Below are 14,135 nucleotides of genomic sequence, written 5' to 3' on the forward strand. Positions count from 1 at the left end.
ATAGTTGGGCATCGCTCGGATGAAACCTAAACCCACCCACTGGACCTTCGGCGATGGGATTTCAGTGATGTTGCTGAAAACAAGGACCTCGAGGTTATCACAAAGTTGGTGCAAAAATATGCACGAAGAATTGCGAGGACTCACCATCTCGGTTAAGTTGTTTATTTAAATTGAGACATCGGCTCTTGATGTCGCCGATAAATCGTGGCTTTTAATTTGCCCACATTATAGTTACGGCAGTGGAGTCTCCGGCGCTCTCGCGACGTCCCCACTTTCCAAAACCTGTCTCTCAGCTCAGCTGTTACTTCACCAAGGCGACCGTCAGCGCCACCTAGTGACGTAGTTTCTCCATTACTATAAATATGAGGCGCGATCCGCGCCGTACCTACTCTTTTTTACTTTTCCCTTCAATTCGAATCTCTTGTATTAAACGTGGTGAATAAATATTGAGTCAAGTTACCGAAATCCCTTTTATTTACGTGAAAGCAGGGTCTAAACATATGGTGACCCCGACGTGATCTTCGCGAGCTCCTACTTAGTTTTCACGCGCGTGAACGTCCGCAAGACAGACGATACTCCGTTTCGCGGCGAACCGACACGCCCGCCATTATACACGTGGCACGTGGAGCAGGCCGGGAACTACGCATCACGCAACCATTCTACGCGTTTAACAGCGCATCCTGCGACGAATAAGGCGAGGAGAGAAAGACGCTTCCCATCCTCACAACATTTTCAAGAGATTTCTGCTTTACGTTCAAGGAGAGAGTGACCTTTCAGCGCTCTGCAATCCGACTCGATCACCGACGATTGTTCTCCACTTCACCTACAACACCGAGGCTTATTAACGAAGTCCAAAAAAGAAACCAACTGCGACGAACACGGCGTTATCGCCTTTACGGCGGATCAACGACGAACCAACGCATCCTACGAGGCCAAGTAAGTGAGCTGGTATTCCTTTCCAAAATCCGTAAAAATTCACCTTTCTGACTTGCCCAACCATTTTTCATAGTAGTTTTAGTGCACTAATAGGTACCTCTCATTTCAAAATGAGCGATAGTGAAAGCGATAATAGCCGCTCGGAAATAAAAGATACTAGTCTTAAGTTGTTAATACAACGACGAGGCGTATTAAAACGCAAGCTTACTTTGTTTGTTAAATATCTCAATGCATTAGATTCATCGAAATTAACGGCAGACAACTTAATGGATTTATCTTTACGAGTAGATAATTTTTCTAAATTAATTTGCGATTTTCAAGGCATCCAGGATAAAATCGAGCTAATAAGTGCGGAAATCGAAGTGGAATGTGGTGAACGTGAGCGCTTTGAAAATTCTTTTTACTCGGCCTATGCAAAATCGAAGGTAATCCTTGGTAACCACGCGGGCGCGAGCGCAGTCGCGGCGCCGCCGCAGATGCAGCAAGCCCTGCCCCCGCGCCAGTCGTCATTCGATCACGACCCACATGGGACGACAGCCGAGTGTATCAAACTCCCTGAGATATCGCTCCCTTCGTTTGATGGTAATGTACAATCTTGGTTAGACTACCGTGATACTTTCGATGCCCTCATTAATCAGAGTACCCTTAAACCAATTTTAAAATATAAATATCTCCGAAGCAGTTTACAGGGCAGTGCATTAGAGGTTATAAGCTCACTTGACTATAATAATGATAGTTATAACTTAGCGTGGCAATTGTTATGTGAACGTTATAACAACCCGCGTCTTTTGGTTTTCAATCATTTAAGGGCATTATTCAACATAGATCATGTCCCATCGACGCCACAGGGTCTAAGGGGTTTACTAGATAACATAACAAAACATGTTAGAACCTTAAATTCGTTAAATGTATGTACCGAGACCTGGGACATTGTGATTATATTTTTCATGACAACCAAACTTGATAAACATTTACAAACAAAATGGGAGGAGAAAATTGATTCGAGGAAATTGCCTTCATTACAGGAATTCAAGTCTTTCCTTCGCGCTCGTGCTGATCTACTAGACACTACAGGTCAGGCGGATCGCTCACTGCAACATAGTACATCACGGAGGACCATGGTAACCACGTCCAACTCCAACTTGAAGGTAAAACCCACACGTAATCCTAACCAGTGTCCCCTTTGCTCTCAAAGTCATTATATAAATCAATGTCCCAAGTTTTTAGCGCAAACCCCACAAACTCGAATTCATACTACAACCAAATTGCGTTTATGTCTTAATTGTTTAGCTTCAAACCATTTACTACCGAACTGTCGCGCGACTGTGTGCCGTGTGTGCAAAGGCAAACATCACACCCTACTACATGTTTATAAAAACACTTCACAAGGACCGGCATATAATCAAACTTCTACTTTATATAATCCGACTTCTGAAACGACTTCAATACAAACAAATAGTTTACCGACACAGTCAGACACAAAACAACAAAATAATATTAATTCAAATCACACACCTATCCAAATTCATACTAATAACCAAGTAGTAAATTCGACATTAACTACACAATCAATCGAGAACACCGATAACGGCGCGGGCGCATGCATGATTACGCAACCCCCGTCAGCTGTCCTATTGTCTACGGCTCAGGTATGCATTCTTGATTCGAACAAACAACCTCACATTTTACGCGCGTTGCTCGACTCCGGCTCGCAATCGAATTTCATTACCGAAACCGCATTTAACAAACTAAAGTTAACAAAAACCGAATTTAACATGGAGGTAACTGGTTTTAATAACGCAAAATCCCACATTACGCATAGATGTCAATTAACATTACGATCCAAAACAGATGATACCTTTTCTATAGATCTATCTTGTTTTATTGTGCCCAACATTTGTAGTTTAACGATACAAATACCGAAGGATAGCTTTCATATACCGGCACGAATAAAATTAGCCGATGAGCACTTTTATTCAGGAGGCAATATAGACATTATTTTAGGGGCCGAACAATTTTACTCTTTATTATGTATCGGTCAACACCGTTTAGGTGACGGATTACCGATTTTACAGCGAACAAGACTCGGATGGGTAGTGTCGGGACCGGTTGACTCGCTCGCAAATAAAATACAATGTAATATTTCTTTAAGTAATCAAATAAAAAAATTTTGGGAAATCGAAAATTGTAGTGATTGTACAGAGTTGCACACGTTACCTGATGATGAAAAAACATGCGAAGAGATTTTTATAAATACTCACAAACGCACCTCTGATGGTAACTTTGTAGTAGAACTACCACTAATGTACCCACCAAATACTTTGGGCAATTCAAGAAATACAGCTTACAGACGTTTCAAAGCGTTAGAATTAAAGTTTCAGCGAGATCCGAAATTTAAACAAAAATACGTTGACTTTATGCGTGAGTTCGAACAAACAGGCCACATGATTAAATTACAAAATACACATGATGGCCCATTAATTTTTTTGCCCCACCATGCCGTCACCCGGGACTCCCCTACAACCCCTATCCGAGTAGTTTTTGACGCCTCCTGCCCCACCGACACCGGAACTTCATTAAACGACATCCAATACAAAGGGTCAATAGAACAAGATGAGTTATTCAATATACTACTAAGGTTTAGAAAACACAAATACGTTATTAGTGCGGACATATCTCGTATGTACCGTTGCATATATTTATCTCCAAACCAAACATACCTACAATCGATTTTATGGCGCGAGAATCCGACGGACCCTATACAAATATATACATTAACGACACTTAGCTTCGGGTTGAAGTCGGCACCGCACTTAGCGACACGTTGTCTAACACAATTAGTACGCGAAAACCTGGTCTCATTTCCAGCAGCTGCCGCCGCTATTGCAAACGAGTTCTGGATTGATGATTGGATCTCCAGCATGGAGACCGAGGAACAGGTAGTGGAAACAGCCCAACAGGTGGACGCCATCCTGCGCGGTGCCGGTTTCAAGCTGCAAAAATGGAAATCAAATTCCACTTCTATTTTAAATCAGGTCAGTGATAATAATCAAACGAATACAACCACTCAATTTGGAGACAAAACACATAAAGTATTAGGCCTAGCATGGTCACCCGACACTGATAATCTCAAGTATATATTTAATCCGGCCCCAATACAAAAACCCATTACCAAACGTAAAATATTGTCATTAATATCAGGTATTTTTGATCCACTTGGGCTATTGGGGCCAATTTTAGTAACTGGAAAAATATTCATCCAACAGTTATGGAAAGATAAAACCAACTGGGATGACCCGGTACCACCACCTTTAATAAAGGAATGGGAACATTTTTATAACAGTTTATTTTCAATTAATAAAATGAACATTCCCCGACAAGTCATTTGCAGCCAATACACAAATCGCACCCTTCGTGGAAAAACGCAGTAAGTTGATTTTATCAACTTTTCAGGAGCTAAAAAAAACTGTCCTACTAATTAGTTTTAAGTCCTGGAAATAACCTTCAAAGAGAAAATAATAGCAAAATGTAGCCCGGATTGACTCACATTTATTAATTTTTAATTAATTGTGTATATTTATAAAAAAAAATAAAAAAACACGATTGCGTAGATATTCCACGAAACTATAATCAAACGTTCCGTTGTAAGTACAGACACTGCTTTATTATTACGTAGTGCAAACAACATTGACAGTTGTAACTTTACCTACAACGTTGTTCACCTTCCGATTTCATCGTACTCGGATGTTGTAAGTATTAGTTACTTCGTTCTTACACGAAAAATTTTAACAAAATGTTTTGCGTAAGTTGAGAAACCTATTTGTTCCACGTGAAAGTAAATGATCTTTGATAGTGTAACTATAGAAATTGCTTTTTTAATAAGGAAATATCTCAAAATAATTGTATGTATCTTTAAATACATGTTTGTTGCAGGGGTTTGTCTAGAATGTAGAAGTATGTATGCTCATACATTATACGGGGTGGCCCAGAACTTCAAGTTCAAAATGAAAAATTAGATAGAGTGGCTCATTGGCTACTAGAAACACCCCCATGTATGTTCAGCCATTATTTATTATTATTTATAGTTTAGGAGATATGACCTCTTTTGTACCTTTTTTCTAGATTTTCTAGCTTACTGCAGTAATCATCAGTTTGTCGCTATCCCTTACTTCATAATTATCTTATTATACTTCATAACTATGTCTAAAGACATATACCGCTAGGTAAAAAAATAAAAACAGTCAAATCAAAGATAAAAAAAATGTTATTGGAAGTCAAAGTGAGAATTGGACCAAAATTGTCACAGTTGTTAAAACTTCGCCGAAGAATAATTAACACATGAGATTGGCATGGACGCTGAAAGTAAGTATCTCTGAAAAACTGCTCCATTTAATAGGCTTTTAGACACATCCAAAAAAAGTACCCTTAATAGAAGCAAAAAACTAAGTAATTAGACCTCAAAGATTGCAAGATAGACAGATTTGAAGGAAAAATTACATTCTCATACAATGTAGGTAGCTGCTTCTTTCTAACGTTGTTAAAGGTGCTCAAATTCAAATTCAAAAATATCTTTATTCAGTAGGTAACATAGTTACACTTTGAATCGTCAATTTTACATAACGAACGTCTCATCCGCCTAAAACTACTGCAGCTTCTCACAACCTGTATAGCCGGGGAAAAGAAGCTGCAAGAAAAACCTCGGCACAGGGCCCTAGACGTTCTTTAAAAAAATAAAAATAAACATAAAACATAAAATATTGGTATACAATTGAGTAATTTAGCTGCCTAATATCAGTTCTCAGACAGTTAATCCCATGCATTCATATCTTCTAAATAATCACTAACTTTATAATAACCTTTTTTGTAAAGTTTTTGTTTAACTACTGTCTTAAAACAGTTGAAAGGCAAATTCTGAATGTCAATGGGAATCTTATTGTAAAAACGTATACATTGCCCCTTAAAAGATTTAGTAATCTTATGTAATCGACTGACTTGTAAAGCAAGTTTATTTTTGTTCCTGGTATTAACAATGTGCCGATCGCTATTTTTTGCAAATAATCCTATATGTTTTTTTACATATATTAAGTTTTCAAAGATATATTGTGATGCCAAAGTTAAAATATTAATTTCTTTAAATTTATTTCTAAGTGACATCTTGGGTCCCAATTTGTAAATCGCCCGAATGGCTCGCTTTTGCAGAACAAAAATGCTGTTCATATCTGCAGCATGACCCCACAGCAAGATGCCGTACGACATTAGACTGTGGAAGTAGGCAAAATAAACTAATCGCGCGGTTTCTACATCGGTTATTAAACGAATTTTTTTGACCGCGAATGCTGCTGAGCTGAGCCTTTTGGACAACTTATCAATATGAGGACTCCATTGCAACTTAGCGTCCAAAGTAATTCCCAAAAATACAGCAGTATCCGTGAGGTCCAATTCCTTATTTTTTACAATAATAGAATCGAGGGGCCTACTAACATTCGATAACGTAAAATAAACATATTTTGTTTTATTTTCATTAAGTAGCAGGTTGTTTACAGTAAACCAATCCACTACCTCTGAAATGGCGTTGTTTACATCGTCAAAGGAATCTTGTCGTCTCTTTACTTTAAAAAGTAAGGAGGTATCATCTGCAAACAGCACCACCTCATGTTTTACAAGACTAGGTAGGTCGTTTATGTAAACTAGGAATAGAAATGGACCTAGAATTGAGCCCTGCGGGACGCCTATAGTGACGTTAGATCCACACGATCTGGAGCCATGCACATCAACCCTCTGAACGCGGCCACTAAGGTATGACTCCAAAAGAGCGATGGCATTATCAGTTATTCCATAGTGACGAAGTTTCGCGATCAAGATATCATGACAAACGCAATCGAAGGCTTTGGAAAGGTCGCAAAAGACACCAATAGCATCTTTGGACTCCTCCCAAGCCTGAAAAACATGATTTATTAACTCAACACCAGCATCGGTTGTTGAGCGACCCTTTGTGAAACCAAATTGTTTATTAGACATTAAATTGTTTAAATTGAAATGTTGAAGTAATTGCAGTAATAAAATTTTTTCAAATATTTTACTAAGCGTGGGTAGTATAGATATTGGTCTAAAATTAGTAGGGTCAGAAGTACTACCAGCTTTAAACAATGGAATGACTTTACTGTGCTTCATTAAATCTGGAAACACACCATTGTCTACACATTTATTAAATATACATGATAGATAGGGAGCTATGCAATCAATCACGGAGTTAATGACTTTAACAGAGAGACCATGAAGATCTGCAGTCTTTTTGATTTCTAAAGATTTAAAAGCTCTTAAGACGTCCCTAGGACTCACGTGTGTAAATGTTAGTTTATCTACTTTGGACGTATCTATGTGCTCCCTTACAAGTGATTGAGCGAGTGCAGGAGATGACTTCAAGTCCTTGGTAGTCGAAAATGGAATGTCAGTAAAGAATTTTTCAAAAGCTTCAGCAACTTGCTTATCATTTGTGAGTAGTTTACCGTCAATTTGTAATTGATACTCGAGATCGCGTGCTTTGACTTTCCCAGTTTCGCTATTAATAACTTTCCAAGTCATTTTAATAATATCTGAGCTACCTTTAATTTTACTGCTAACAAACATTGCCTTCGCGGTAACGCAAACACGTTTGAAAACTTTTGAATACTGTTTTACATAGTCGTGAAAAGCTACGCTATGATTGTATGTTCTTTCTTCGTAAAGTTCATACAACCTGTTTCTACTCTTATAAATTCCTACCGTCGCCCAGTCACTAAAAATTGGTGTGTCTGCTTTCTTAATTGTTTTTGCCTTAAATACTTTATTAAATTCCGATTTTGTTAGATTAAATAGGGAGTTATGTAACAAATTTGGGTCATCACAGTAAGGAAGTTCTGGTAATTTGTTTGACATATTATCTTTGAATTGTTCTAAACGACTACTTGATATGGGATTGCATGTAACATCCTTTTTCAGTGAGCGGTCAACAAATAAGTTGAAAGATATTTGTTGTCCACAGTGATCTGACTTTAATTTATTAATTATTAATTTATCACAAGGTTCTAAGTTACTAAAAATATTATCGATACATTTCGCGGACTGTGACGTGATTCGGGTTGGTTCTGAAAAAAGATTTACAAGATTATAACACAGAAATAAAGATTTGAATGTAGTACTTAATGAGCAATTTTCCAGAATATCAATATTAAAATCACCGCAGACGATAACATGTTTGCTTTTATTACATAATTTGCATAAAGCTTCATCAATAACTTTCTCAAATAGATCATAAGATGAAGCGGGGGGTCTGTATACGCTCAATACAATAAGCCGGCTGAGTTCAATACAGGCTAGCTCAACAGTTCGCTCAACTGAGAGACTTACAATATCCGTTCGTTCCTTATATTTTAAACAATTACGTACTAATATTAATGAACCGCCACGGATAGCCGTCTCCCTGCTGTACGAGCTGGCAACCTGGTGATTATTGAAGCAAACGAACTCATGTTTTTTTAGCCAATGTTCAGTTACGCACATAATATCAACACAATTACTGTTTAAAAAAAGTTCAATTTCAAGTTCCTTGCCCAATATTCCTTGTATGTTTTGGTGTACCAGGTTGATTACATTTGTATTTTTCTTATTGCATTTTATATTTAATATGTCCTCATTTAACTTACTACAGCCAAAGTTTTTCTCTGTTGTCATTAAATTTAATTTAAATTACAAATGTCAGAAATAAAAATAGGCTGCTCAATAGGAGCAGACGCGTTAAAAGCCAACGAATTGGCTGATTCTATTGTAAAAAAAAAAAAAAAAAAAAAAAAAAAAAAAAAAAAAAAAAAAAAAAAAAAAAAAAAAAAAGAACTCAAAGACACATTTTCAATAAAAATTTTGAAAAAACCCACGACGGTAAAAATCTCATCGAAAAAGAATAAAATAACTCAAAACCCCTGACTTAACCCAATTATTATGTAACGAAATATTATATTACACTTAAAAATACTTTCTAAAAAGAGTTGATATCTCGAGACATCGGTAATAGATATACTTAAGTACCTAAACAATGAATATGGATGTTTACAGTTTTTTCCTAACGTGTCTGTTTCTCGAAAATATACTTAAATGTAGCGATAATAATTTTACCATAATACATAACCGAGGAATATCCGTCGGGGGCTGCCATTAACCCAGCTAAAGTTTTTCTAGTGACGTGAATACAATTATTGAAGAATTGTAGATGTTTAACGACGACATAAAATACACTTATGAGTATGATTAAATTTTTGTTGAAATTTCATATAGAAAAGGCAGCCCCCGACGGATATTCCTCGGTTATGTATTATGGTAAAATTATTATCGCTACATTTAAGTATATTTTCGAGAAACAGACACGTTAGGAAAAAACTGTAAACATCCATATTCATTGTTTAGGTACTTAAGTATATCTATTACCGATATCTCGAGATATCAACTCTTTTTAGAAAGTATTTTTAAGTCTAATATAATATTTCGTTACATAATAATTGGGTTAAGTCGGGGGTTTTGAGTTATTTTATTCTTTTTCGATGAGATTTTTACCGTCGTGGGTTTTTTCAAAATTTTTAATTTTGCTTAATTTTATTTCAGACTTTTCAGAGAGCATATACGAATCATAATCTATATAATGTGTAGGTAAGATCTCGCAAAACAATAAGTGTGATTCATCCTACCACATAATATTAAGTCCCTTATTATATATTATACAGTTGCTTTCTGTTTAAAATTGCCTCTATAACACTCATCTGAGAACATGCACCAATTACCCACGAACTCATTCCTGAAATCCGCATTGAAATCAGACAATACGTTTTAATTTTAATAATATTGCAATATAAACGTTTCACACTAATATAGCAGCGCCTCCTAGTGAGTTAATATCATAAGACTTATCTTAGACCATGCACCATTCAACTACGAACCCATTGCTGAAAACCGCATTGAAATCGGACAATTCGTTTTAATATTATTGCAATACTATTTTTCACTAATATTGTAGCACCCTCTAGTGAGTTAAAGACGTAATTTTTATTATTTGGGAACATGCAATAAGCTACCACGTACACATTGCCGAAAACAGAATTGTAATCGGACATTTCGTTTTGATTATATTGCAACATTGTTTTGCACTAATATTGTGGCGCCCCTAGTGAGTTACAGCCATGACACCTGTCTAAGAACATGAATTCATCAAACACAAACCCGCTATTGAAAACCGCCTCAAAATCGGATCATTAGTTTAAAAGATAGGTGGTAACATTACTTTGCACAAACGCACACACAAACATCTCTCACCCTAAACGCATATAAATTCTCCGTTCCGTCGTGGGTAATAAATGTAATTAAAATTATACTAACCGTAATTAACAACACTTTGCTTTACTTAATACATAACATACATAAACTGCCTATATACGTCCCACTGCTGGGCACAGGCCTCCCCTCAATCAACCGGAGGGGGTATGGAGCATACTCCATCACGCTGCTCCACTGCGGGTTGGTGGAGGTGTTTTTACGGCTAATAGCCGGGACCAACGGCTTAACGTGCCCTCCGAAGCACAGAATCATCTTACTTTTTCGGACAATCAGGTGATTCAAGCCTGAAAAGTCCTTATCAAACAAAGGACAGTCTCACAAAGTGATTTCGACAATGTCCCCATCGGGAATCGAACCCGGAACACCAGATCGTGAGCCTAACGCTCTAACCACTAGACCACGGAGGCTGTTTACTTAATACTACCTGATTATTGAGTGATGGGTTCAACTTTATGAATTAAATGAGGATTAATTGGATGAATTTGATTCACTTGACCACACAATCCACGTGCCACTTATAGTCGATCTTGATTTTTCTTTAATCTTCGCCAATCACTTCGTATTAATTTATCTACAATTTATTGATTGTGATCTGGGATCTTCTCTGAAATCTGGCTCGAAGGACCATGAATATGCCATCAGGCAAAAAGGCATGTCAATGCCTTTTTACTGATTTTTAAGGGATTTAGGTAGCAATGAAACAGCACCGTGTTCGACGTAATTACGTGTAATCAATGGAACCGGAAAAAAAAACGCCTGTCAAAAACAATTAACTAATAAAAACTATTGCAAATAAATTGCTATTATAAATTGAACAGGCGTTTCGGATAATATTTGTTCTAAACACTAATATTGTGGCGCCCCCTAGTGAGTTACAGACATGACACTTGTCTAATAACATGAACTCATCAAACACAAACCCGTTATTGAAAACCGCATCAAAATCGGATTATTAGTTTAGAAGATAATTAATAACATTTCTTTGCACAAACGCACACACAAACATCTCTCACCCTAAACGCATATACCTGCTCCGTTCCGTCGTGGGTAAAAAAAATCACGCTCATAATCGCTAACAGGGTAGACATAGCAACAGTCTGAAGACAAAACTTGCAGTCACTTTTGGTATTCATATTGTAATGAAGGAAAAAGTTTGGGTATCCCCAAACCGTTACTACATACATACTATGAGATACTAAAATAAAATCTTTCTGTCTTAAAATCTTTGAGGGCTAATTACTTAGTTTTATGCCCAGGAGGTCGCGGGAAGCCGCTGGATGCGGGCAGCGCAGGACCGATCGTCGTGGAGATCCTTGGGAGAGGCCTATGCCCAGCAGTGGGCGTCATACGGCTGATGATGATGACCCTATTAAGGGTACTTTTTTGGATGTGTCTAAAAGCCTATTAAATGGAACAGTTTTTAAAAACACTTTCAGGGTTCATGACAATCTCATGTGTTTATTATTCTTCGGCGAAGTTTTAACAACTGTAACAATTTAGACGAATTCTCACTTTGAATTCCAACTTCCAATGACTTTTTATCTTTCATTCGACTGTTTACCTAGCGATACACATCCTTAGGTATAGTTATGAAGCAAAATAATTAGAAATTAGAAAGAAAAAAATTGAATTATTAAAAAAGGGATAGCGACAAAATGATGATTTCTGAAGTAAGATAGAAAATCAAGAAAAAGGTGTAAAATGGGTCAGATCTCCTAAACCGTAAATAATCGCTGAACATACATGGGGGTGTTTCTGGTGGCTAATGAGCCCCTCTATCAAATTTTTCATTTTGAACGTGAACTTTTGGGCCTGTATATTGAAATAAATAAAATCAGTGTTAAATTAAGTGTTTATTCTAATTTGTTTTAAAATATAAAAAACTATTAAGTATGATAACAAATTACTAAAAAGAAAAATAACCATTAATACCTATTATAGTAAGCTTAGAGATGAGCCAATTTTCCAACGTATCCAAAAAAGCGACAGTGTCAGTGATAAAAATGTATGTGATTACATGTCAATCTCTCAAATCACTATCACTGTCGTTTTACGTACTTAATCGTTTGCAACTTGGCTAAAACCCCATAAAAGCCAGTTGGTTTGCATAAGAGATAACTCTAGAAAAAACTACATTAAGCAAATCAAAAATATTTGTGGTTGTTATGATAAGAGGAAAATAACAGAATAATTATACCACAAATACACAGGCACTGACTATTTCAGAGAAACTTTACCACGCGCCGCTTCCAGGTTAGTAGGTAAATACCTATATCAATCTAGAATACAAATACTGAAAGGATATTCCGGCATACAAAACATGGAACGTTTTCAGCTGCTTATCTTCCCGGCCAAGTCGTAAATCAGAAATAGTACTAATATTAATTTTAATATTAGTACTATTTCTTAATTACCGACATACATAAGTACTCAAAGTGACACCCATAACGCAGCCGAGCGGCGAAATCACTAGGACATTGCAGTCTGGTTACCGGATTGCCCAAAAGTAAGATGATCTGTGCGTCGGAGGGCATGTTAGGCAGTCGGTTGCGGCTTAAATAAGTATGCAGGTGTGTCGTCGTTACATGAGGCATGTCAAGGACCTATGGCGGCTCCGTAGTAACCCTGATACCAGGGTAGATGAGGTCAGTCAATTGTCTCAACCCACATGAGAGAAGGAGAAGTTTACTCGACTTTAGTAGGATACGGATAGGTACATACGAACCTTGAAGAGAATGTGTCTCATGTTGACTACGACGAGAAAATATCCCATAGTTTCTTGAAATATTTTTGCATTTCTGGTCATTCTTCCACTGGGTTGTACTGGATTGGGTTGCAGTATTAGTGGAATCTGTTAATTGTAACAATGGTTTAAATACATTGTTTGTAGGTAGGTACATAATGGACGTTAAGAAATAAAAAGGACCCATTACCAAATCACCCTAATAATTAGACACAAACCTAGATATTTTATCGTTATTTAGGTATTAAATAGAAGGTTAGTACCAATGCGTTAATAATAAAATGCATATCAAACTCAAGCGAACAAATAACAACAAAATCAAGGGAGTTTTTGCAAAAGTTAACTTATATAACTAGGTAGATTATTCACAACCACGCCGAAATACTACAGTTGATGCTTCTGTGTAAACCTTACAAAACAAAATATTTATAATATTAATAGTCTAATAAATAGTAATATACTAAGTAGGTAAGGTAATAGGTACTTACCTAAAATCTAGCTAGTCTATTTATAAGTAAATTACTCACCATCTTTGATTTTGTCCAAGTTGAGCATACGTATAATCCTTGGGTTTTTTACTTCCACACAAAGATATGCACGCTTCGAGTAGCCACCATGAACAAATTAAATAGAGAGATAATTATTACATCTATCCAACATTCGTCAATCATGACTTTTTATTCTAACAAAAATCGACCTTATTATTACTACAATGCGATCGTTATTTGTAGGGTCGTATGCTGACTGACGGAATACCGTGGTAAAACCACGATCACAAATAGACAATCAGCTTTCACTCTACAAATAACGATCACAGTGAAATATTAATAAGGTCGTTTTTTTATAAACTTCGTCGGCAATAATTTTGTCTATGGGTGATATTTGTTTTACCGTGGTAAAACCACGATCAGCATACGACCCTACAAATAACGATCACAGTACAGTAATAATAGGGTCGATTTTTGGTTGAATAAAAAGTCGAGATTGACAAAAAATTGGTGGATAGATGTAATACCTCTCTAATATCGCCGGCGCGGCGTAAGTACAGTAACCAAATAAAACGTAGAGATTTACGCTAGTGATAACTAAGTATATTTAT

The 14,135-nt window shown here is 36.7% G+C and overlaps 1 protein-coding gene across 1 annotated transcript; it reads left to right on the plus strand.

Annotated features, from left to right (window-relative positions):
• The first annotated feature begins 322 nt into the window (after positions 1-322).
• Positions 323-5,312, plus strand: LOC126381471 (uncharacterized). The gene is made up of 3 exons (XM_050030955.1): positions 323-1,518; positions 1,962-4,363; positions 5,300-5,312. Exons 1-3 carry the CDS (start codon positions 1,462-1,464, stop codon positions 5,310-5,312), a joined length of 2,472 nt encoding a protein of 823 aa, XP_049886912.1. The 5' UTR covers positions 323-1,461.
• Positions 5,313-14,135: the final 8,823 nt, after the last annotated feature.

This window comes from Pectinophora gossypiella, unplaced genomic scaffold (genome assembly GCF_024362695.1).
Source record: "Pectinophora gossypiella unplaced genomic scaffold, ilPecGoss1.1 Pgos_56, whole genome shotgun sequence".
NCBI classification, from domain to species: Eukaryota; Metazoa; Arthropoda; class Insecta; order Lepidoptera; family Gelechiidae; genus Pectinophora; species Pectinophora gossypiella.

What these genes read in the sequence shown, in the direction of transcription:
- LOC126381471 (XM_050030955.1), top strand. Translation starts at nt 1,462, where the DNA reads ATGGGACGACAGCCGAGTGTATCAAACTCCCTGAGATATCGCTCCCTT. An exon ending in ATCGCTCCCTTCGTTTGATG is followed by an intron (nt 1,519 to 1,961) that starts GTAATGTACAAT and finishes CCTTCATTACAG; the next exon opens with GAATTCAAGTCTTTCCTTCG.